At 40.6% G+C, this 24,985-nt stretch overlaps 1 protein-coding gene and 1 long non-coding RNA gene across 4 annotated transcripts in view; one reads left to right on the top strand and one right to left on the bottom strand.

The window, feature by feature from the left end:
* The window catches only part of LOC103462250 (uncharacterized), a 26,809-nt gene extending 24,276 nt beyond the window's left edge, over positions 1-2,533 (bottom strand). The window contains exons 1-2 of one of the 2 annotated variants that reach the window (XR_001776474.2): positions 2,445-2,533; positions 2,024-2,090 (exon numbers count right to left, since the gene is read on the bottom strand). This is a non-coding gene — a long non-coding RNA (uncharacterized LOC103462250). The remainder of the gene's footprint in view (positions 1-2,023; positions 2,091-2,444) is intronic. The other variant, XR_533310.3, reaches the window with a different exon arrangement.
* Positions 1-24,985, top strand: part of tshz3b (teashirt zinc finger homeobox 3b) — a 54,821-nt gene that overhangs the window by 7,016 nt on the left and 22,820 nt on the right. The window contains exons 1-2 of one of the 2 annotated variants that reach the window (XM_081604913.1): positions 1,076-2,910; positions 3,341-3,870. In XM_081604913.1, the coding sequence (XP_081461039.1) occupies positions 3,831-3,870 (40 nt within the window). In that variant the 5' untranslated portion in view covers positions 1,076-2,910; positions 3,341-3,830. Of the gene's footprint in view, positions 1-1,075; positions 2,911-3,340; positions 3,871-24,985 lie in introns of those variants that run through there. The other variant, XM_081604914.1, reaches the window with a different exon arrangement.

Raw genomic sequence — 24,985 nt, 5'->3', positions numbered from 1 at the left:
TGCGGCGCAGGAGTTTCCTCAGAGCGCATAACAAGCACACACCCGTTAAATGGTTACATTTTGTGCTGCTCGCATTTATTACAAATAACCATACAATAAAAGAGAGAGAGGGAGAGAGAGAGTGAACGCAGCACCAAATCCTACAGTGAAACTCCAAACACCAGGGCTGGGCTTCTTTGAAGTAGTTTCACCTCTCGAATAGCAGGAGCGGGAGGGGAGGAATACAATTCAGCTTATTTGGCAGCAATAAAAGTAATCCCGGTCAGGTCGGTGATACTGAGGATGAATGATGGAAGAAAGTTGTAATAAGCGCTGGAACCACAGCTGAAGAGTTCACGTTAGATCCGGGTGCGTGCAAGACATCACAGTCTGTTCGGGAAGTTTTTATGAGGCGGTCCAGTTGCCTTTCCTCTGTGGAATACATCCTAACGGCGTTTGTTGGGCTTCACAGGTCAACTGTGTGCTTTAACTAGGCCCATTTTCATGAAACGTTCCCACGACACACACAAACACACACATTAAAACTGCTGCCCTAATAGCTTAAGTTTAAATATATTTTTGTTATGATTATTTCTAATACAATCAAAATAACTGAAGTGAGAACGAACAGACAGCTAAGAAGAATTTCTCCAAATACCTCAACTGCCAAAACGCCTTTTTATGACTATTTGACTTTTCTTTATTTTTCCCCACAAAAATATGTTGAAAACATGATTTTTCCTGTCCAAAGTTGACCAACAGAACATTTCAGACACAAGTTAACGTTGTTTTCGACGAAAGACAGATTTAGACACATTTTCTACCGCTATTTAACAAAAAGTTTGACTTGAGCGAAGCATCTTTACATTTCCTCTACACCGCTGTGGCTTCAGGAGTTCTAACATATTGGTTTTGGCAATAAGTTTTTTTTTTATTAATTTTTTTATTTATTTACTTATTTTTTGGCGACCTGTGGAGAGAAACCCCAACATGGAGCCGATTCTAACAATTCCACTGTCAAGAAATGCGAGGTGATTATTTGGTGACAGTTTACTGGGGTGTTCCTCCACCCCCCACCACCCCCGACCCCCCCACCCTTTCCTCCTCTGGGGTCAATTCTTTACGTTCCCAACAAGGAAAGGAAAACACACTCAGGCAATTCAAATAAGTCTCTCCAAACGTCTCACATAAAAAGATCAAATAAACAAAACACCAGCATGTTTTAAAATGTGGTGCAACAAATGCTTGTTTTGGGGAGTTGAACAAGTATTTCACAACTACTTTTTGTATTTAGTAACTGGGAATAAATGTTTTTTTAATCATTTAATTTCAAGCAAGACAATTTTGGGAGGATAGTTAGTGATGAAAAGCGCACTTTCTAACACCATTTTTTTTTGGTCATTCCTGGCTCTTATTTTGACATTATTGAAATAACTTTATTAGTTATTAATGATGCCTCGTCGTTTGTTGTTCTCATCCTGTTTTTAGTTGTGCAAAATGATTCAAACGATCATCTAACATCATAAACAAACAGCGGGCTGAAGGAGCGGATGAGAGGATGAGAGCGCGTGCGAGTTGTTCATGAATGGCACGCTATCCTCTGGGAGGGGTGCTGTAGTATCGTGTGTGTGTGTGTGCGTGCGTGTGTGTGTGTGTGTGTGCGTGTGTGTGTGTGTGTTTCCCTCTGTGTGTGTGACACTGATGGATGCACCAATGGAAAGACGGACAGATGCTTGGGCGGATCTAACGGCAGGCGGCGGCGGAGCGGCGCGCACAGTCGCGGAGAGATCGCGAGCGGAAACAACGTCGTTCTGCTGACGGAGGTTGATGATCGCAGCGGAGGGACTGCTTCAGTTTGATGCGCAAAACCTGGAGGATTTTACGAAAAGCGCTTGTTTTGCTTTTTTTCTTTCTATTGACAAAAAAAAAATGAGAAGGTGCAGCAGCACATCTGGCTCAGAGGAAGACGGGAAGAGAAGAGGGTGAGGGCGAGAAAAGAGTGAGGGAGTGAAGAGGGGGGGAGAGACAGCCTCTGGCAACTCACCCTTACCTTCCTTGATCTTCTGTTTTCTCCACAAAAACCTTACATCCACTGATCCGGAGACCGCCGCCTAAAAACACAGGAGAAGATTTCTGCCTCACTCCAAAAAAAAAGAAAAAAAAAAAACTTTTCTTCCTCAATAAGGAAAAAAAGCACTCAACTGTATAAAACTGAACTAACAAAAGTTTTGAACTTTCTTCTAAATATCTATTATGACAAATAAAAAAGGAAGTAAGTTTACTAAGTTGCACTAAAGTCGGAAAAGGTTTTGCGCCTTTTGAGAGCTCAGCGCGCCGCTGCGGGAGACGCGTCTGAGTCTGATCTAAACAACTCATCTCTACGTAGAGGAGGAAGAAGAAGAAAAAAAAAGCAGAGACGGAGAGAAAACTAAAGAAAAGAAAAGGAAAGGAAAGGAAATCATCACCGGCAGCCGGGGAAGTGCCTGACAGCGCGGCGCCGACGCTCGGCTGATCCGTGCGCTGCCTGGAAGCAGCCTGGTCCTCCTCCGCCGCCTCCTCCTTCTCATGTACATTATTACAAACAAGGGAGACCCAATCAAGCGCGTATCTCATCGATCCGCGCACTCACTCACGCACGCGCGTGCGCACAGACACACGTTGTTGTGAAGAGCGCGCGCGCCCATGCTGACTGAATGACTTGCCCCTCAGCAGATGTTTCAAAGCGCTTTCGGACAAAATCGCGGAGCAGCCTCCACCTCTGTCCTCTGAAACAGGAAAAAAAGCTTCACGTGGCTCCTTTTATTATTATTATTATTATTTTTTTCTGAATGAATGGATGTGTACGAGCTGCTCTCAGGCATGTTTCAGCTGTTGACTCTGACTGTACCTGAGAAAACCTATGGACGGTGAATCAGAGGATCAGACTGTGAAGTAAGTGTGGATCTCCGTTATATTTTCTTTAAAAAAAAAAAGAAAAAAAAAGATTTATTTAAGCTTCATTTCCCCAATGAGACTAGAAATGTCTTCTTCAACAGAATCGCGGCTCAGGCTGGTCAGCCATCGGTGTGTTTTTGGTGAATAAAACTGTATTCTTGTGTCCGGTGTGAATGTCCGAGGAAGGGAGGGGGCCGGGGGGCTTCAGGGATAAATCGGAGGCTAGAATAAGACAGGAGATGTCAGAAAGAGAGTGAGAGGGGTAGAGCCTACTAGGTAGAGGCAGAGGGGAGTGAGAGACGGAGAACTGCCTATCAGCGGCGGAGCGGCGCAGGGTTTCAGTTGTGTCAGCGCTTGATGTGTGGAGCTTCTCTTGTTTGCGGACTCTTGACTGACGCAATCATCTGTTGTTTTTTATCCCCTCCAGCTCGCCTGTTGCCGCCTCCGATACAGAGTAAACCCGGAGGATCGCAGGGAGACACAGCGCCGTTTTTCTCTCTTCCTACCGCCGGAGGATCCGCCGCTCCGTCAGGTCCATCGGAGCCGGAGCAGAGCGAGGCGGCGGCGGGGGGGAGGCAGCGCGACCGAGCGACCGCCACGCGGAGCTCCTGCTGCCGCTGCTGGGGCGCTCTTTCCTCATCCTGTTTTTTTTTTTCTCCTTCTTCTTTATTTCTCGAAAACTGCGCCTGTTCCTCTACCTTCAAAACACACTCCCACCTCGATCTATGTGGGAGCCGTGAGAGCGCAGCCAAGCGGGGAGAAACACTGGATCAAAGCTCCCTCGGATAACCCCCCCGTCCCCCACCCCTCCAACACACACACACACCCACACACACACTCACACACTCCACCACCTCCCCGCAGCCTCGTTTCACCGTGGCCAGAGACGACTTCCCTGCCGGGCCCCCGAAGCCAACATGCCGCGGAGGAAGCAGCAGGCGCCCCGGCGCGCCGCAGGTACGTGCTGGCTTTTGTTTGGCATGTTTTACAACTATTACCCCCCCCCCCTCCCCCCCCGCACACTCACCCATTCTGCCCCCCACCTCCCCAGCTCTGGGGTTCACCTTCTTTCATGTATTTATTCATTAATTTATTTGTTGATATTTAAACAACTGTGAGTAGCTTAGCAAGATTCTATAACAACAAAAAATGAAAAGAAAAAAAAAAATCAATTCTCTTTTAGTATTTTTTAAAAACGCTGCTCAGACCTGCTAAAACTACACCGATACGCAAAAGTATTAAAACATTACGCATTTTCGCTCTTTTTGGTGAGAAACTGTTAATTGGACGAGGTGAGGCTCGGAATGTCACCTGATGCTGCACGCGGACGTTTTTTTTTTCAATTTTTTTATAGTTCATTATGTTTTAAGGAAACAGTTTGAACAAACAGATGCTTGCTTTTTTTCCATTTTAACATTCAGAAATTATGGCTTGTTTATATTTGAGAGAACTGTTAATTATAGAGCAACCATCCCACTGCTTCTCCTAAAAGGTCACAGGTCACCTGGGAGCATGTGTCCTTTCCAAAGTCCCAGTGTGATGGAAGTTTTTTTCAGAGCGGTTTTCTTGTTTTTCCTCCACCTCTCTCTCTTTTCCCACAGAAAGTTGGAATCATTCACAGTTTTGGGTTTTTCTGCTTGTAGATATTGACTTAGTGATGAAGGCTCCACAGTAGAGGTTCGCTCGATCCCTCGGCTCAACGTAAACACACTTCTTTGATTCTTGGATTTCTTTTAAGATGATAGTTATTGTTCAAAACTGTGTCTATTTTTGTTTTCTTTGAATGAAAATGTACTTTTTTTATTTGTTATTTTAAACATAAAAAATTTTACTATATTTTAAGGTCATAAAATCCTTTAGAAATATTTTACCATATTTTATTTTCTTAATTGCTAATTTAATCTAAAATCACACTGATATTTCAGCATCTACGTGTTCCTCTCTTTCGCTTCCGAGAAAGTAATGTTTTTTTTTTTGATCCAGTAAAGATTATTTCCCGCCCTGGGGGCTGGGAGAGTAAACAGGTTGGAGGTTGGGGGAGGTGGAGGCCTTTAATGGACCAATTGCCACCTTTGCCTTGATGTCTGATTGATCGCCTGTCATCTGTCTGTGCCTTTGATCTGTTCCTGCCCAATAAGTGTTAATAAATCAGCCTTCGCTCCTCCCTGTCCCTTGGTGAACTCAGCCCGGCTGGACAAACAGGGCCTTCTCGGGTCCAGTCAGTCGCTTCAATTCAGCACATCTTTGTTTTATTATTATTTAGTTTTATTTTTCTCTACATTATGTGTGCCCCGCAGTCCTGTGCTATGTAGGCCGCTACACGCTGATGAGCACTCAGACTGCTACTAAAACCCAACTATTAGCGTCAGTGGAAAGAGCAGGACTGCTTTTGCTCCATCAGAGGAGCCGTCACAGAGACTTTGTTTCATATTTGATTTAATTGTCTGCCCTCTGACAGCCACATTCATCAACGGCCCTAATGGTCAATCAGACGTTAGCACGGAGACACACACACACACACACACACACACACACACACACACACTGAGGGAGTCTTATTGTCAGTCTGGAGACTTGCTTGATCAAAATGCTTTAGTCCTAATGGACACAGTGGGTGGGGGTGAAGGGATGGATGGATGGATGGATGGATGGATGGATGGATGGATGGATGGATGGATGGATGGATGGATGGATGGATGGATGGATGGATGGATGGATGGATGGATGGATGGATGGATGGATGGATGGATGGATGGATGGATGGATGTGCAGCAGGAGGACTGCTGCAGTGTAGTGGCAGAAAATGAGAGGATTTCTTTAATGAGCAAATAAGGGAACATGAGGCTAAAGGAGGAGTTTCATTCCAAGCCTTCCTTTCTTCTCTGCTCCTCATCTCTCTCTCTCTCTCTCTCTCTCTCTCTCTCTCTCTCTCTTTCTTTTTCTCTCGGTCTTCTCCCTCACCCCAGCTGCAAAGCTGCAAGCTGTAAGCTTGTGGCGCACAAAGAAGTGATGACAAACTGATTGCGCTTCAGTAATGGCAACAGTTAGAAAAGGAATGCAAATGATAGGTCTTGATTAGGATTTTCTTTTTTGTTTGTTTAGAGTTTTCACTGTCCTGCTTGTTCATGTGAGAGGTGTTCGGGTTTTTGGATTTGTGGTGTGCTGGACCTCCTCACCACCACACACACACACACACACACATACACACACACCCACACACACACTTCCTGCCCAGGTGTCGCAGCATGCCCAGCCAGCTAAACAGAGAAGTTGTTTTGCCAGCTTTATTAGCGTTCTCCTAATTAGCCGAGTGTCTGATGGTTCTCCGACAGGCCTAATGATTGGAGATGACAGGCTCAGCACACTTGTCACGCTCACCAATTAAGTGTACTCCATGCCTCCATGTAATCAACTGCATCTTTCCGTCGCCCTCATCTGGGCCGTAACTCTGCCCCCTCCGACAAAGGTGAAGGTTGGGGCTTTCTACCCGATCTTAAGAAGTCTGAAAAAAGAATTGAATAAGGTAAAAATAATAATAATCTATACTTTATCAATTGTTACATTTTTTAAACAAAAAATCTGGATTTATAGACAAATATTGTTTAGATTTGATTTGGCACTGTGCAACGTCATTTATTTTGGTTTTAAAATTTTGAAGTTAGTATGTTTTATCTGTGGGTTCTTCAAGAGAAATCATAAATTTCACAATTTCTGACCTCTAGTTCACTCATGATCATGATTTTAAACTAAACATGGTCATGTTTAGTTTAAAATTCTTATGGTAATTGTGATTTAAGATGCCAGAAAAGAGCCAGAGTATTTAAAATACATTTTGTTTTTTTTACCGGTTGATCAGAATTCATGAGAAACGATCGTAAACAGTGCTGTAATGCAGGAGTTGCGCCAAATTCAGAGCCATCAAAGCCAACAATCGTTTGAATATTTTCAACCCAAATGTTTTGTATTCAAATCTACAAAATGGAATAGAAATAATAGTAATAAAAAAAGACAAAAATCTAGAAATCTGATGTTGAAAAAGTCTGGAATATTGAATAGAAAAACGTGCGGAAGCTGAGCCTGTACAGTCTCTGGAGATGATAGTGACTTTACACAGCTTTCCACGAGCTCTAGCAGCCACTAAGTTAAGTTTGGTCTTTAAGGTAAGTTAGAATCCATCCAGCTGTTATCAACACTGACAGTGCAGCTCTGCTCAGAACACCTTAAGCTGTACAATATATCGTCACTGCAGATGTCTGGTTTGATACTTTGTGGGCTGTTGGAATTCAAGCACAATTCACTGACTTTCTGCATACTGCTGCTCCATCGAGCCAGTTGGGTAGCCTTTGCTTGGCCTTGACGTCCTGACCTGTTGCAGAGTTTAGTGACCTAGAAGCTTAAGTTTGGATTGGAGTGGTGCCAGTTGCGCGGAGCCGGTACGGTTCTGGTTGGACCAGGTTCTGGCTTTGAACTGGTCTGTGTTCTGTCACGATGATTCTTACAGAAACTCATTATGTGTTCCCACACACGCCGTTTCATGAGGAGGGGTATTTATTGTTTCAGTGCTCCTGACAGAACAGGAGAAAAAAAAAAAGCTCAGGCACCCATGGACTTTTGTCCTTGGGCTTCAAAGCCAAGCGAGACCAAACAGATCATTGTTACTGTGGAGGAAGTTCCAACATCAAATATCCAGAACAGTCTGTTTCAGGAATCCTGCTCTGCTTTCATCTATCCATGTGAGTCTGTGGCTTCACAGGTCTTTCAAATGAAGAATGTTTTAGCAATAGATTGTCTCCACACGTCGCCATCGCCTTCCGTCCTCGCACAGGCCCACCATAGATTGATGACGTTGACATGGGTCATTATTAGCTGCTCAATGACACTTCCCCCTATGCAGAAGATTTTTCACCCAGGTTGATTTCCCAGAAACACCTATCATCAGCATGGTGTCCAGAAGGGCTAAGCATGATTTATGTAAATATTAACATCAAGACAGATTTGCTTCTGTCCAACAGGAGATAGATGGCAGCTAAGGGGGGAAAGCAGCTGATTTCTGTGATTTCTCTGCCTCCGAGTGTGTGCACTTGTGTGTGTGTGCGTGCGGGTGTGTGTGCGTGTGTGTGTGTGTGTGTACATTTACAAGTGTGTTTGATTGATTGTAGATGAGAGCGGGAGATTAATCATGCTTGATGTGTTAACGTTGCACTAGCGGTGGATCTAAGTCGAGATGCAGTGGCCCATTTAAATACACTCCCTCACGCAGATTCAGCAGAGGGAGAGCGGGAACGCTGGCACACATGGAGTCCGACGGATCTTCTCCCGGTTCGGCAGGAACCAGAACATGTTAACAACAGGGAAACAGGACAGGGAATCCTTTTGGTTTGCCAGAAAAATGCTGTAGAACTTGACTCTCATTGGATGCTGGCGGCACTTTGCTTCAGAGTTGAACATGAATTCAAATGAGGCTTTTTAAAACACATCAGAATTTGAAATTTTCTGTTATTTGAAGAAGTTATTAAGCAAAAATGCAATACTGGCACTTGAATCTGCATCCTGTAAAATAGATGCAACCTATACGTTTGCCCCAAAAATGTACCTTTCGAGTTTAGCCTTTCTGGCTGGGGAAAAAAAAATCACTTCTAAATATAAATGACTCAGTCTCTGGAGCTGGAACACAAGTTAGCCTTTTCAGGATACAGTTTTCAATCATGCAAAAAATGTTGCAAGCTATGATTTGTTTCTTTCATGGTTTCCCTAACGCTCCTCTATATTTCAAAGAAATGACCTTTAAAGCACAGCATCAGAAGTCCGTCGTGGAGTAATGAAATTCAGAGGTTACTCATCCCTGAAAAGAAAGTCGTGTGCTGCAGTATCTAACGAAGTGGACGTGTTCCAGGCGCCTGCAAAACGCAAAGCTGCTCCAAAGTGTAAAAATAAATAAATAAGTTAAAAAGTCCTTCTCCATTGTTCTATTTTTGACATTAACTGTTCTGAGATGTAGACAGTGTTTGTTATCTTTTATGTCTGGGTTCAAATCAAAATGTCTTCAAAAACTGATATAAAATCCACTAAGCCATGCTGTTATTTAGTAGAAAACTGACTAAAAAATAGACTTTTTCATGTGTGCGCATTTGTAAAACAGTTTTTTACACATCATTTTATAATTTGGACTTCTGCAGGCTTACTTATTATACTGATTAAACAAAGATAAAATGTACTGATTTTCGACTTATTAATGTAATTGAATTCTGATTAGAAAACTTTGATAGACATCAAGGGTTTGTAGGATGGATGACAAGATCTTGTGCTACAGTAACAGAGTAACTAACAGTTGTGATGTATTTTTAAATTTTTAAATTTGTTTTCATTTAATTAAAAATAACTTGAGATAAAATCCTTCATATATTTGTTCTTTTCAGTATTTAAATATGTAGAAAATAATATTATAAAGGATAGTGAGTCTAAAGTAGACAAGAACTTCCTTAGCATTCTAATGTTATGATAACCATAAAGAAAAATACTCTTTTATAGCCTGAAAAAATGAAAATCAAAATGTAAAACATGATCTAATTGGTTTTGTTTGAAACTAAATATCAGAAACTAGAACAGCTGCTAAAATAATACCAATCTCTTTGTTGTTTATTATTAACACAACAATCCACATTGTCCTGTAAAATAGATGCAATAGATGCAACCTATACGTTTGCATCTATTTTACAGATAGATGCAACTAAACTAAAAGCTTAGTTGCTGAGCTTTTACTTTTGAATTAAATGGGACAGAAATATACTACATTCAGGCTCAATATCATACTACTCATAAGATATATTTATATAGGTGCTAGGGCTACAAATGGCAAGACAAAACTCTGGGCAGTCCAGCACTACATCTACTGTATTATTAGAATAATTTTAAGCCATAGAGACAGTGTTAACAAACTTACAATATGAAGGTCGACATTGGCTTAAAATCACAGCCTGGGTCCGACTACTCAAAAAAAGTTATTTTTATATCATTTTCAGCTCTAGGTATTTGGAATATCAAGGTTAAAAATATCATTGAGCCAAAAATGGAGAACACCAGGCTAATACGCCACAGTTCCAGATCTACCTTAGACCAAAATAATGAAATGAATTGAAAGTTGATTAGTTTAGTAATATCATGCTTTTTGCTCAAAGTATGATGTCTTTTCTGACCTATGAATTGGAATTGGAAGTTTATGTGTAAATTGAGTTTAACAAGCTAGCATTAGCTAGGCTGGGTAATTATTCATCTCCGGTCGTAGTGTGCTGAGTATTTCCTCCTGCATGATAACTGGAAACAGTGTTGCCTTCAGAGGGCTGAGATGTGTGTCTTTTGTATCAAATAAATCTCTTATTTGTGTGACTACAAATATTTCCAGTGAACTTTCTGCTTTATTTAAACCAGCAGGAAATGTAGCAGCCTTTCTTCAGTTAGCTAACAGGAAGCAACAAGTGGAGTTAGCGGCAGTGCAACGTCCAGCTCGCAGACAACTTTTGATGAAAAGACATTGTAACAGCAACAGAAATATGACATACATTTTTATCAGCTTAGTGACTGTAACTTTTAAACCCCTGTGGTTTAACCTAATACTAACAGCTGGACCTTTGCTTGTTCTAGTGGCAAACTTCAAATAAACATTGTTAGAGACAGATCGTAAAAATTAAACAACTCCATCTCTGGTTTCCATCTGTCGCTTACTGAAACTTAGTAAGCTTTACATTTAATGATAGCTTTACATAGAGATCTTTAGCTAAAAACACGCTCTGTTCATTCTGCCCCGATGTGCCAGAATCCGTCCTTTTCTCAGCTTTACTTTGTGCAGAGTGAGTTTTTTCCCAGGCAGCAAACTGACATGGTGATTTGTTATGCCCCTCTTCTGCTTTTTTCAGCGCTCCTGCCCCACTCTGCCACTTTGAACCAAAAGACAGAGAGAGGAGATATGAAGTGGGAGAACTCTAGCATGGTTGAATATTCTATCATTGCAAAAGACAGAATGGGAATGAGATTGTAAAAAAGATTATGGGCATGGGCAAGTGAAGGTAGAAGTGAATGAAAAAGCAGACAAACGACAATCATTGAGAGAGAGAGAGAGAGAGAGGCTCTGGAGCTCCCTCATATCTCCCCCCCTCCCCTCCATTTCTTGAGGATAAGTGGCTGATGGTTTATAAACAGTGTTTCTTTTCCTCCCTCTCCCAGAATCTTCCGTCATGGCTCCCATTAGGTTGACAGCTGTCAATTAGAGCTCCCTTGGTCTGGCGCACTGCACTTTATTGCAGGCAGTTGATGCTGTCATTTCGCTCCCAGTTTCGCCTTGAGCGTTATCACGAGTGCTCAAACAGTCAATAGCTGATGCATCAGCAGTTATTTCTTAAATTGGCTCACAAGGCTGCATCCTTTCCTCAAACCCCCACCCCCTCTGCCTTTCTACCCCTTCACCCCCAATTCTTTTCCCTCTCTGCTCTGTCTGCCTCCTCCCTCTTCTCCTTTTCTTCCCCAAACATTATTTTTGAGGAGAGCTATGGATTGTGGCTGCATCCGGGTAAGAGCAAAAATTCAGTTTTTGTCGTCACAAAGAGACGGCTAACCTCTAGTTATATATATGTGTGTGTTTTTGTGATTTTTGAAATTCTGTTAAATTGGCGGAATTAAGTTTGTTGAAAAATTGCATAACTCCATATGCTTTTGAAAACATAAAAAATAAGAAGAAATAAACCTGTGTTAGCTTTCACTTTGGTCCAACAATGCTTAAAGTCTGTAGTAAATCTCTGGGGTTTGAAACACAGCTGGAAAGAAACAAAAGTCATCTTCCTGTCTAGGCATTGGCAACATACCGACATCAAAATTCTGAAAAGCTACGCTGTGAAAGCTAAGTTTTTCTGTTGTATTGTTCCTAGTGTCTATAGTCCTCTGAATGAGATGCCAGAGAAAATACCAGTGTTTTTTTGTTTGTTTTTAACTTAGAGCTTTGACCCTTCACCTTTGGTTGCAGTGCACTGTGGGTCAGCTGGTTGAAACTGCTGCACTTTCTCCTTTCTCACTGGGACGACTAAAAGCTCTCCAGTACTTCATCTGAAGCAGTCGACATGCGGTCGCATGGTAGAGGACCGATTGTATTCACACACACCTTTCATATAACAACCCAGACCAACCGGATAATGGAAGTGGTCTAGTTAAAGCAAAACATTGGCAGAAACTATATTTTTGTAGCACAACTGCGTGGATGAGGGCCAATTTCTACAGTTTGGATGAAGAGTGAAAGCGCCGTAATTCGATTCTCTGCAAATACTTTTCGTGAATATCACAAACAGTTATGGTTTGGAAACTAAAGGAACACCACTACTCACTTTCATAAAGGTTAAAGCTGGTTTTGAAAAACGATTGAAAATCTTCGAGCGACATGGTTAATTATGTGTTATGTATCAGTTTGTATATTTCAGAAACAGAACAGAAAAATGCTACAGTTGTCTTTGTGATAAGCACTTGAAAACTACAAAGTTTAGTCTGTTATTTTTGAATATCATTACCAAATAGTGCTGTATATCAAAATAGCATTACAGAAAATTATGATTATGATAATTATTATGAGTTGAAGTGGGACTGCTTATGTTTTTTTGTGTGTTTAAGACCAATTAGGTAATAATTTTTGTTAAATCTATACGCTATGTATTACTGACACAATATGTTTTTATTCTGTTGTCATTGTTTATAATCTCACATCATCTCATGCCTTTTTGGTCTAATGTCGAGCAAAGCGTCTGCGCAGACTCTTTGCTCGACATGTAGGACGCACTAAACTCAGCTTTTCTTTGCCGTCTCAGCCTCATTAACAGCCTCACCTACTGTAGATATATCAGTCAGTCAAGTTTATTTGTATAATACATTTTGGCAGCAAGGCCTTTACATCATAAAACCACAAACTCTCCACGTCTTTGAGTTTGGAAGTCCTCTTAGACATAACCCTAAACTTTAGCTCCCTCCACACATTTTATGTCATTTTCAGTTCTGGAATTCAAAAGGGTCACACCAAAGCAGTTATGCCATTTCCAGTCATAAGTAAAATATTACAAAAAAGAATAAAACCTTAATCTCCCATGGATGTGAATAATTTAAGGGTTAACTGTGTTTATAAAACTTTCATAAAACTTACCCCTGCCAAATGCTTTTACAGCGCTTGGCTATAATAGCATTTGGCAGAGAGAAAACTGATATTCTTCAGAGTCGGATAAAACAGTAGGCCAGCTTACAACAGTTATTGTGAAGAATATTATTTCTAATTTGACAATATTAGCAGGCTATGTGCTAACTTACATCTCATTGAGTATCACATACCGACTGCCCTTCCCTGTGGAGCAGAGGTCTGGTACCTGCTCTGGCTCTTTGGGCCTTCCACAATGGCTCTTACAAATTTTGACTAATAAATGAAGATAAAATAAAAATTTTGAAAATAGACATAATCTGTGTTTATCAGGGAGTAATTGTATTACAAATATTAACATCCCATATTAGAAAGTGCAACCATCATCTTTTTGGAAAAAGTGATATGATTTTCACCATAAAAAAAACAACTAAAAATATGAATAAAATTGTTGCTCTTTAAATAATTACAGCAGATTGATTTAATGCAGTACATATACAGTATATACCAGAAATTATAAGATGTCTTTTTCTTGATATTTGTTTCTCTAGACCCGGTTTATTTAGCTGGACTGAGGAGAGAAATGGCTCTTTGCTGCAGACCCCTGCTCTAGAACTTTCTCTAAAGCAACTTTAATCTATGAAAACAGTATGATGAACATTTTTGTGGTTTTGAAAACAGAAGTTTTTAAAATTGTGACCTGGGACAATGTCACAATGTAAAAAACAAAGGAGAATTGTAAGTGTGGAACCATGTAAAGTCAGAAATGACATGCCGTTGTGTAAATAAGATATATTACATAAGGCTAAAAGGTCATCTTAAATGATGCCTATTATGATCTGGTGCCATATAGGAAATAAAATAATTTGACCTTTAAAATGAAGGCAAGATATTGTGTTAGGATTCACACATCTTAAGGTGGACATCATCACCTGTTATCTCTTGGAGATCTTCCCAGAAGTCGCCTCTCTTGTCCTCCTGGAAAGCTCAGTAGGTCATTATCTCCCATAATCATCAATGCTAAAATAACAGCAAACCCACAACATTTCTCATGCTTCTGAGAAATAAATGTGTCAACATGTGTGAAGCCATGTATGGTAATTCACTTGTATTTAATCAGTAACACTGCCTTAAAGCTAACATGTATAGCCGCAGAAAAATGTAAAGAAAGACATTAAAAAAAGTTACAAGGAGTCATTTCATGTCTGATTTTTTTTATACTATTGAGACACATTTTGTTTTTACATGTAATAACTAGAATACTGAAAATAAAAGTATGCATGTGGAAGTGTTATTCCTAATATCAGTTATATTGAACAGTTTACCTTATTTTTTTAAGCTTTGAAAGTAAAAGTGACATGAATTGTATATTTATGGATAAAGCCTTAAAAAAAAAAAAAGGATTATTAGAATGAAATTAAAGACAAAGATGAAGTTGTTAAACAAAAACAATAAAACGATTTGTAAGTGGAGCATTACAAGGTTTAGAAAGTTTTAAGCAGATTGATAATAATTGATTGTTTTTGACTATTCATTTTTCAATCTATAAGATAAAGCACACAACAAAATCCATCATGTTCTTTCCAGAGATCGTTTACTTTCTATTTTCAGTTTTCTGAATTTGGTTTAAAATTGTCACCATGTTTCTTTTCACCTAATACATGTCTAGTCATTCTTGCTTCAGTATTTCTATATTTGAACTGTCACACCCTGTGTTTGCATCCAATTGTCAGGTGAATTTTGAGCAAAATTTTTAAATGTGGCATAAAGTAATAAAGTGAATTATGTGCATTTCCATCGATTTATGGCTGTAATAAACAAGATGTAGAGGCTGCAAACTGGCATGGACCAAACATCTCAGAAAAATGGAGAGAGTCCTCCTCTGTGAGCTGGGCATTTGGACACTGAAATTTGTCACGCCTCTGTTCAGGCTCTGACCCACCAGTGGATGGGACAGTTTGCTGCATCAGAACATATTTGGTGAACGAGTTTCCTTCTCTCTTTATTTTGTCAGAAAAACCTAAAACCTAAAACTTTTTTTGTAAGATTGAGGAAGTTGCTTTGAATTTTGTCATTTCCATCAAGCTATTGTAATGTGATACTGGAACATGTGCATATAAAAAACATTGATGGAAACATGGCTAATGTCCTCCTGGTATTCCAATCACCGACCAGTTGGACTGTGAATCCCTGATGACAGGCGGACAGCAGAATCAGACGTACCAGATATTTCTGCGCTCTTACTGGATAAAATACTGGGAACATTTTGGCTTTAGTCACTTCTAAAAACAGAGGCATCTTTTTGGTGGTCCATCAAGTAGCAGCTCCTAACTCTTAAGAAGACAAACGGCCTCTGCTTGTGGTTAGCTCGGGTCTGTTCCATGTACTTCCTGTCATGTTCAGCAGAGAGGGAGTTACACACAGAGGGACTCATGAACTCTCAAGAAACATCAGTGCTGCTTGGAGGATGAGTTTTCCTAAAGTGTGTGTGCGTATGTGAGTGTGTGTGTGCATCTTTTGAGTGTCATCTGGGCCTGACTCCAGGTCTGGGTTTTTCTTCTTCTTCCCCTCAGTGGGGGTTGCCTTTATGTCTGCAGAGTGTGCGTGTGTATCAGCGCACGCTCTGCAGACAATCAGGAGGCTTTACCTCGCTTTCCCACGGAGGATTTGGTGGAACCCAGACAAGACTGGCAGCCATCAGTCTTGTTTGCGTGTGTGTGTGTAACAGTGCTTGTGATGAAAGGCAGGGGAGCCAACGAGAACCCATATGAGGCCCTGGTAATCAGGGCCAGCCGGAGCTGACATCCTTCTCAGACTGACAGCTCCTTCCTCCTCTTTCTGCATGCACACACACACACACACACACACACACACACACACACACACACACACACACACACACACACACACACACACACACACACACACACGCACACACACACACGCACACGCACGCAAACACACACACACGGCTATGTATGTACTTTATATAAATGCCATCTTTTAGTCTTTGCCATAGGCCAGAGATCCTTTTCTTCCTTCTTGTTTCAAATGTTGGGAATCTTCTTGCCCTGTGTGTCGGCGTGGCCGTGTGTGTGTGTCCGTGTGTGTGTTTCAGACCTGGTCGTGTTGGAAATCCTTTGGTCCCACAAGGCTGTGCTGTAAAATGTGTCTGTAAGGAAAGCGGCTTGCTTACTTCTGCAGGTGGATTTCTGCGTTCTTGGGAGGCAGGTGATAGAGAGGAAGAGAGTCGACCAGCTGAAAAAAAAAACAAGAAAGTGTGAGAGATGAGAGAAGAGGGGAAGAAGGCTGTTTTATTTTATACTGTGAGGGCCTGTTGCTAATTAATGTTTCTTGGTCGGTTTCTGTCGGAGCTGAGTAATGTTTTTGATCTTTATGCCTGATAACTGCATACCTAATGAGATTTCAAAGCTGGTGGAGATGGGAGTTGCTGCTCCCTGCAATTATTGACAGATGCCTTTTCTCCGCCACTGGCTGCCGCGCCATAAATCCTTCCTCAGTAATGAGCTTGAGAAGTGCCACCCTGCCAGTGAGCTAATGAAACCGAGCGGGGAGGTGGGGGGGGGGGGGGCAATGTCTGTGTGTGTGTCCTTGTGTTCGTGTGTATGTGTGTGTGCATGCCTGAAAAAGAGTGCATCACACTCCTCTGACACATTTTTTTCTTTGTAAATGCACTCTGCAGATGTCAGCCACCTCGCCTCGTAGCGACAAAGAGAGAAAAAGAGTCAGGAGAGAGATAGTCAGTGAGTAAATGTGTGTGTTGGGTGGAGAGGGGCGCCCTGTTTCTCCACTTTATGAGAAGTTTGAGGTTGGGGTGGGCTGGCGTTTTGGGGAGGTTCAGGTTACAGCCTTTAACTGAGGCTATTTGTCTGTTTTATTTGAAATACTAGTAACCATGTTGCCAAATGGGCCTGTGAGCTGTACTTCTCACATCCCCTTCTTTTCTATTTTTCCTCTTTTTTTTCTCCCCTCACCAACTCCTGTCCAGCTCAGCCAGTGAGTGCAAAGATCGCCACATAAACGGAGAGCAGAGGCATCTGGCGTTGGAGAGAGAATGTGTGTTGACGGACCAAAACTTGCCTCGGTGAAAAAAAAAGAAGAAAAAAAAAGATCCCCCTCAGTGTGTGTCTGGTGTGGACTGGAGCTCAGCTTTAGGCTCCTCTCTGGGGCAGCGTGTGCTCCTGCATGCGGCTGTTTGTTGCGTGTGTTCGGAGTTTTCCAGAAAACCAGAAGAGGAGGGCAGGCCGCGGACGAGCGGCGACTCTCTGCCAAACAGTTGATTTCCCCCTCTCATCGTCGGCACCATACATCACAGACCCACCCTTCTCTTCTGACACGCTGACGTGTGTCATTTGTCAAACAGGGCCTTGCCAGGGCCTCACATGTGTATGTGTGTGTGTGTGCGTGTGTGTGTGCGTGCGTGTGTGCGTGTGTGTGTGTGTGTGGGTAAGGTGGGAGGGGTGTGTTGGTGTGTGCGCACACTAGCACATATGTGTGCCTTAGCGGTCTTCCCTTCTTGCCTCTGAGGTTCTCCAAGGGAGGAGTGAGGAATGAAAAGTGAGGTGAGAGAGAAACGGAGAGGAAGAGGGTGATTATTGGTTGAATGCGTGAGTAACAGAATGAGAAGGGATGGAGGAGAGGAAAGAATCAGTCACACGTTTTTCACAAAACGGATTTCCTCTATCACCTTTGGGAGATCTGGGAGGAGAATGAAAAAGAAAAGATTTTACATGTTTAAGTACAAAGGAGTGAGGTCTTATTGGTATCAAGGAGGAACAGTTTGACAATAAATTAACAACAATATATATTGTGATTGATGTGATCAGTTTCAATAAATAATATGTCTGATATAAATTTTAGTGTTCAGTATATAGAATATTCACTGAACTCTGATCCAGAACACATTCAACCCCACAGCATTCTGGGGGATGTAGGCAGAGGAAAAGGCTTTAACCTGTGAACCTCTCACAGCCAGCTAAGCTAACTGGGTGGCATCAACTAACTCGCTCACTGTTTGGTTACCTAGCAACAACCCATTGTGTAATTTACGCGGCAGCAGTTTGAGGTTTCAACTAGCCTGACTTAAAAAAAAAAAAAAAACAACAACAATGGTGTGGAGTGAAAACTGTGGATAAAACAGGACAGGCTGCACCAGCAGTTTAGCTGTAAGTCAAACACTTATAACTAATTATGAATTATTGATATCAACTGATATCAATAATTCAATAATTCATATTGATATCAATAATTCATATTGATATCACAGTAGGCCAGTGGTGGATCAATAATAACTGAAGCTTACATTGTGATATGCTGTCAGTCATATCATACAGCACTAGAAAGATACAGTTTGCTGTTCCTATCTATCATTTGGTATATTTGCAGTAAGTTTAGGGGTTTACTGTAAGAAATACATTCTCAAGATACATTTTACAGTTATAATGCTTATTTGTGTTGTAACACTTTTAACAATATAAATATTTCATTCTCTTGCTTCTTGTTCTAATTTTGTCAAACTAAAATGAATACCATTACATTGTGGAATTTTTACGCAACGTGAACCTACAGTGGGAATCTCATACTGGCCCATGTTTACAGAGTTCTGTACGTCTGTGTGTGCGATTGCAGTACAGCAACTTTAAATATTCACACTCATATTTCAGAGGACAAATGAATATATATTAATGATTGTGGCTCAGATAATCTCTTTGATTACATGTCTTTGATTCGAATGCATGTCCATGTTTTGTGACCAAATGGGTGTTTGTAGGCATGCCTCCGTAATGTCTTACACACACGCGCACGCACACGCACACACACACACACACACACCCGCACACACACACACACGCACGCACGCACGCACACACACACTTCCAACTGCTTGCACAAGTCTCCCCTATGGGTTCAGATCCTGCGGTCGGTCAGTTTCTCGCGTTCTTCACTTCTCCATGATTCAAAGGGAAGCCTTACAGAAGATGGATGCTCCTTAAAAAAGAGCCTGTTGATGGATATAAGTTTGGCCCACCATTCATCACAGCTGTGTTATTTAGACTGTGTAGCGACACAACTGTAACCTGAGCCACCGTCATGAACATGTGTGTAGTACGTGTGTTACGTGTGTGTGGAAGAGGCAGGAGATTTGACAGGGAGACAGTTGGGGTCTGAACCGACAGAGAGAGATCATAGAACATGCAGGAAAACAAAAATAAAACATGCTTAACCATATTCTGGTTAAGCAGATGGAAAGAATCAGTCCGATTTGTAGAAAAATTGGTTCACATTTGTGCCACTGAGGGGTATGTAAATGCACCAGACATCACAGCATCAAGAGTGGAGCAGTGTGAGTCCAAGTATCCAGCACCAAGTCAACACAGTCACCGGATAGATTCACCTTAGGTTCACTGGACAGAACAACCGTGGAGTTATAGAGTCCCATGAGGCTGGATTGTTCCCAGTGGTCAGCATTGAGGGGCATGCAGGTCATGGTAGGCCAGAGGTGGATCTGAAGATGTAACAATAAATCAAGTTCATCACTGTGACTGCATAATAATAGGCTCTTACTGGGAAGATAGGTTTTCAATAGCAATCATTTCGATCCAGTCATACAGACCAAATCCACGTCAAGTGTAATCTCACCCACCTAGATCAGGTTCTGTATTCACTGATTCACCTATTCATGGATTTTTCTATGGAACTTTCTTCATCTTAATATTTAAAGCATGGTGCGTGATTACAAGAGATTTACACATTGATTTCCACTCCAGTGTGATATGTGTACAATTTTCTGTTTGTAGAATTTGTTAATGTTAAACCATGTGTCTAAAACCTTCAGTTTCTCTGTTTATTTGCTTTAGCAATGCAACTTTCATACTCTTTTCATACTCATTTTCTGTTCTTACACCTAAATGCGTCTAAAGAACCTTGTACCAAAAATCAGTATTAATTGGTGACGCGACTATATGAATTTTTTTTCATGGAGTTGCAGGTTTGTAATCAATCAGTTAATACCAGTTCTTCACATTTCAATTGATAACAACAAAAACAACATTTTCAATTAAAAAACTATTGACACAGTTAAATTACTGAATAGGATGACTTATGAGCTCACATTTTATTTTAAATTATTTAGGTTATTCAAACATCAGATTGGTGCAAACTGTTATTCTACCCATTCAGCTTCCAGTCATTTCAGGAAGGCCTGATCATTCATTCTTTAAAAATGTGAACACTAACGTTAGCGTTGGGGGCGCCTGTGCTGCTACATGTTTAGCATTCAGATGCTACTTTAGGCTTGAATGGCTGTGCTAACAGGCTAACTCCTTTTAGCACACCTTGAACACAACAGTAATCTTTTCCAATGTCCCAGATTGGTTTATTAAGCAGAAATTAAACCCCAGTGCAGTGGACCAAGAGAAGCAGCTTTGTTGTCCATCTCTGTAATTTGTGTTTTGCTTTTGGATCAGATTTACGCCGAAACACGTGAATAAAAATTTTCTGCCTGGAACAACAGTTAACATTTTCAGCGCTTTAGAATAAATGCAATTAATTAATCAAACTTATTCTGTTATTATTATTTTTAAATCATATCAATAGTACTTTGGTACACATCCACAGTAAGTTTGCAATGTTAAGTTGACATTCAAAATACTCAAAAGACCAAGAGAAGATTTTAATACTTTGTTTTGAATTATTGTTGAACTACATATTGAACAGAAAATATATGTTTTATATTTGAAACAAGCCATTTTCTGGTTAATTTAATTATGCACATATTATTTTCTCAACTTTGGGTATTTCATCTAACAATATATTCTGTTGACTATCAAGTGCTGTTGGTGTTTGACAGTAGCACTAAATTATCCCCTTCATAAAGCCTTTACAATTCTGATTCATGCTTTCACCTAAAACCTAATCAATTCCTGAATAAAGACGGCGTATGATCACGTCAAACGGAAGGAACAAAGAGCTTTTGTCACCAACAGAAACAGCATGAAGCTGTTTTGAAATTCAAACATTTTGGATTTTCTCCCTCTTCCCTGTCCACGGCTTCGTCCCTCCATGCTCTTCCCGCTTCCCAGATTTCTATAGCGCCCAGGCAGACGTGGTGATTTATTGTGGCCATCCATCTCTTCCACTCATCCATCACCGGCCGGTTGCTAGGCAATCATGGCAGCAGCTGTTTGCTTTTGAGTTCGACGGAGGGGCCGTCAGTCAGAGGCGGCAGGTGAAAAGCATTACCAACACAACGTTGTCACGCCGAATAATTAATCAAGGGAAGGAAAGATAATTAAAAAGATATGACCCTCGCTGACTTGGTCGTTGGTTTGCCCAGGAGAAGAGGGGAAGTTTGGGGCAGAGGGTGGTGAGGGGTGGAGGACTTCAACATTGTCACTGCTTTGCAATATTATGTTCAAATTTGTTCTAGTTTCTTTAAGAGCTATGCCAAACTCCCCTCCTTCACACAATCTTGTATTTGACCTCTTCTTTCTCTCGTGATGGAGTGGAATAAGTGAGTGCTGTTAAAAGTGGCACACATTTAATTAATTAGGAGAAGATGGGAAGGAAGAAATGAGAGGAAGGATTAAAAAGAAGGCCTGGCAGAGGGAATAAAAGAGCTCCTCCAAGTGATGTGAATTCATCCGTCATCCCGGGTTGCACTTACACAGCAAAACGCGAAAAACCGGACAGAGAAAATCACCTGCTTTGTTTTATTTCTGGGGAGTTAAGTGTTACTTTGTCATTTTACCCCTCAGAAGATAAAATGTGGACACATGACAAAAATTGTGTATGGCTCATCTAGATAAAAGTTTAAAGCATCTGTATCCGTGTATCTGTTTTGATAGACTTCAGTTCTGAATAAATGTGTGCGTGTGTGTGTGTGTGTGTGTGTGTGTGCATGTGTGTGTTCAGATGCGTCGGGACATGGTGGGTTACTTTTACCCCCATTTTGTTTTAGTTATCTTTTTTTCAGAATCCACTGACAATCTGAGAATTAATTGTCGACACTCTAAGAGCCCCCAAGTGGTCAGATAATTATTAGGTAAATTAATCAGAAAGTAAATGATGTAATCAGTTTCACACATGTTGCATAAAGCATAAAGTGTAGCATTTTGTTAAATAATAGATATTATTGGGTTGCTAATGCAATATTTAAGTTGCAGTAGCTGTGGTACATATGTATGATACATGTGTATTTGTGGCAGAAATTTCTTGACAGTGATGTTGAAAGATTATTTTTAAGGAATCATGTATTCCTATGCTATTTAGAAGGGGGGGGGAGAGATATGCAGTACTCTCTCCAAACATATAGAAATCTTGTCAAAGTGTCGGACAACATTTGCTTGAAGTGCTAAATAAACTGAGTAATTTGAATTTGCTCATTCATGTCTTTATTTAGCTCAGAAAGACAACACTGACTTTTTTAGCACATATGTTCTGTCCAAATTTTGCCCAAAAGTCAGTGCTGGCTGGCTAATTTCACAACTCACAAACTCATTTTTACCACATTTTGACTTCTATAAACATGTTCCATCGTTTCATCTTCTTGTTGTAAATTGAGTGACTTGACATATTATACAAACGTCATTAGAAATCCCTCTCACTTTTGAATTTTATGAAGACAGAAACCACAGATTTTACTTCTGAGTCTATATTACATTTTGAATTAAGATGTTTAAAACAAAGCAAATGTTGATATGAGTTTCTCCTTAACTAAAAAGAATATTAACAATAATACAAAAAAAGACAAATATATTTGTCTGAGGTATTCCTATGTACAGTTTCAGCTGAATAGAACTGCATAAATAAAATGGATGGTTGTATTTTTTGGTGGGTTGTTGTTCATTACACCCAGTACTTTGTTAAAAGCCCATCAGAGGTTCAGTTTAATGTCAAAAGAACATTTGCTTATTTTCCAGATTGGTAGTGTTGTAAAGGTGTTTTTTACAGTTTGACAATAATGAAAAAGTGGTGATGTGTTCAGGGTGTCTGTGCATCCTTAAAAAGTCTTAAATTCATGTATGTAAAGGCAAGGCCTTAAAATAAATGCATTTAAAAAATGTAAATTGACTTTAAATATCTTAACCACAGGTCTTGGATTTTGCCATGGCAGGTCTATTTATTCTTGTATGTAGTTTCTGTCAGGTATTCTGTAACTCGACTTGAGGGCACAAAAATGGTAAGCTAGCTAACTGGCAAGGGTATACAGTATTAGCAACTAAAATATCCTTGCCAGCTTGCTAGTTAACTCTTAGCCAGCTAGCTGCAAGCTGGCAAACTAACTGGTGATACATTTTCACTTACCCGTGATGGACACAAAAAATGTTAGCTAAGTAACTAGCAAGGGTATATTAGCTACCACTATATCACTGCCAGCTAGCTAGCTAACCATTTTGTGTCCATTTTGGGTAAGTGACAATTTATCACCAGTTGGGTTCTCAAACTGTGTATGCTGAAGAATCAGATGCTGAGGAAGGCAGAGCAGAGGTTTACCCAAAGCGGTATACCTTCCTACACCACGGAATAGAGAGGATATGTTCAGCAGTGTGAGCGTAATATTAGATTTGTAATACATAACTATTAATATCTGTTTTTGCTTTTTAGAAGAACAATCTTGCTTTGGGCATAAACAAGGTATTCAATGAAAATAACATTTCTTAGTTTATTCAAACTAACAAAAGTGGAACTAATATCCAAGAAGGCTTAATTATTTCATGCAAAGCACCCATCCAAAATCTCACAGCAAAGACACAAATCGAAAGTTGCATATAAAGACATAGAGGCAAAAAAAAAGAGGGCTTCACAGGAACCTGACAAATACCTCATGAGGAAGTATGAACCAGCATAACTATAGAAACACAGAAAGCAGTGGAGGGAGTTTTGGCCGGGGTTGGGGGGGCAGACATGGGAGCCGTGGAAACGGATACAGCAGACAGAGTATCAGTAAGCATTTAACATTTTCCTTTCTACATTTTCTGTCACTCTTCCAGGAGTGATTCAGCCTCGAGCTTTGCCCCAGGTTATATTCAGTCTCACTGAACGATTCCCACCACCCAACACTCTCACACACACATACACACAGAGGGAAGAGGCATGCATTTTTTTTTTATGTTGTAGCCATTATGCAACGCACAGACACAGAGTGGAGAGATTTTATTATTTTGTAAAAAAAAAAAGAAAAGGGAAAAGAAAAAAACCAGATGTGATTGCAATCACCCTGAAAACATCCGAACAGACGGAGGGAGCCGGTGTGTGTTAGTGTGTATGCGCCGCAGCCTTTCATTATCACTTATAAAACAATCAATACAAACTTGATTGGTCAACATGTAGCTATCGATTCATTGACCAATATAAGCCAGAATGCTAAGAAGTCCTCCCTGTACACAGCTACAACGATCACTGTGAAATCTATATCAAATTAGCTTCCACTTACGTCTGAATGTCTGAAAACAGAGCAGCTTACGGTAATGTTCCCTTTTCTCTCTTTTCTCTGAAATGTCTGTCACCAGAGGTCAAACCCCAAATGAAATATGATCCTACTCTACATTTTCCGAGCTTTCAGGAACGTTTGTCAATCATTGAAAGAAGAAAAAAGACAAATCAATAGTGTTCTAAGTATCTATTCTCTTGTCATATGGGCTTCATTTCGCTTGGTTTCACTGTCCTCCCATCACAAGGTCTGTGTTTGGCATTACCGTAATCAAGCCGAGTTTTGATTAAAGTTACACTTTCAAAACTACTAAGTTGTTACTTAGATTTAACGCTAGAGTCCTTTAATGAGATTCCAGAAAAAGCATTGAAGTAACAAGGGTTTTCTTAAAATTTCTGAAATTTTGAGGGGGCACTGGGTGGGTCAGTTTGTAGAGCATGCACATTGTGCAGAGGCTGTACTCA

The sequence above is a fragment of the Poecilia reticulata genome, chromosome 3, assembly GCF_904066995.2.
Source record: "Poecilia reticulata chromosome 3, P_reticulata-male-v2, whole genome shotgun sequence".
NCBI lineage: Eukaryota > Metazoa > Chordata > Actinopteri > Cyprinodontiformes > Poeciliidae > Poecilia > Poecilia reticulata.
This window is presented reverse-complemented; position numbering and strand designations above follow the sequence as displayed.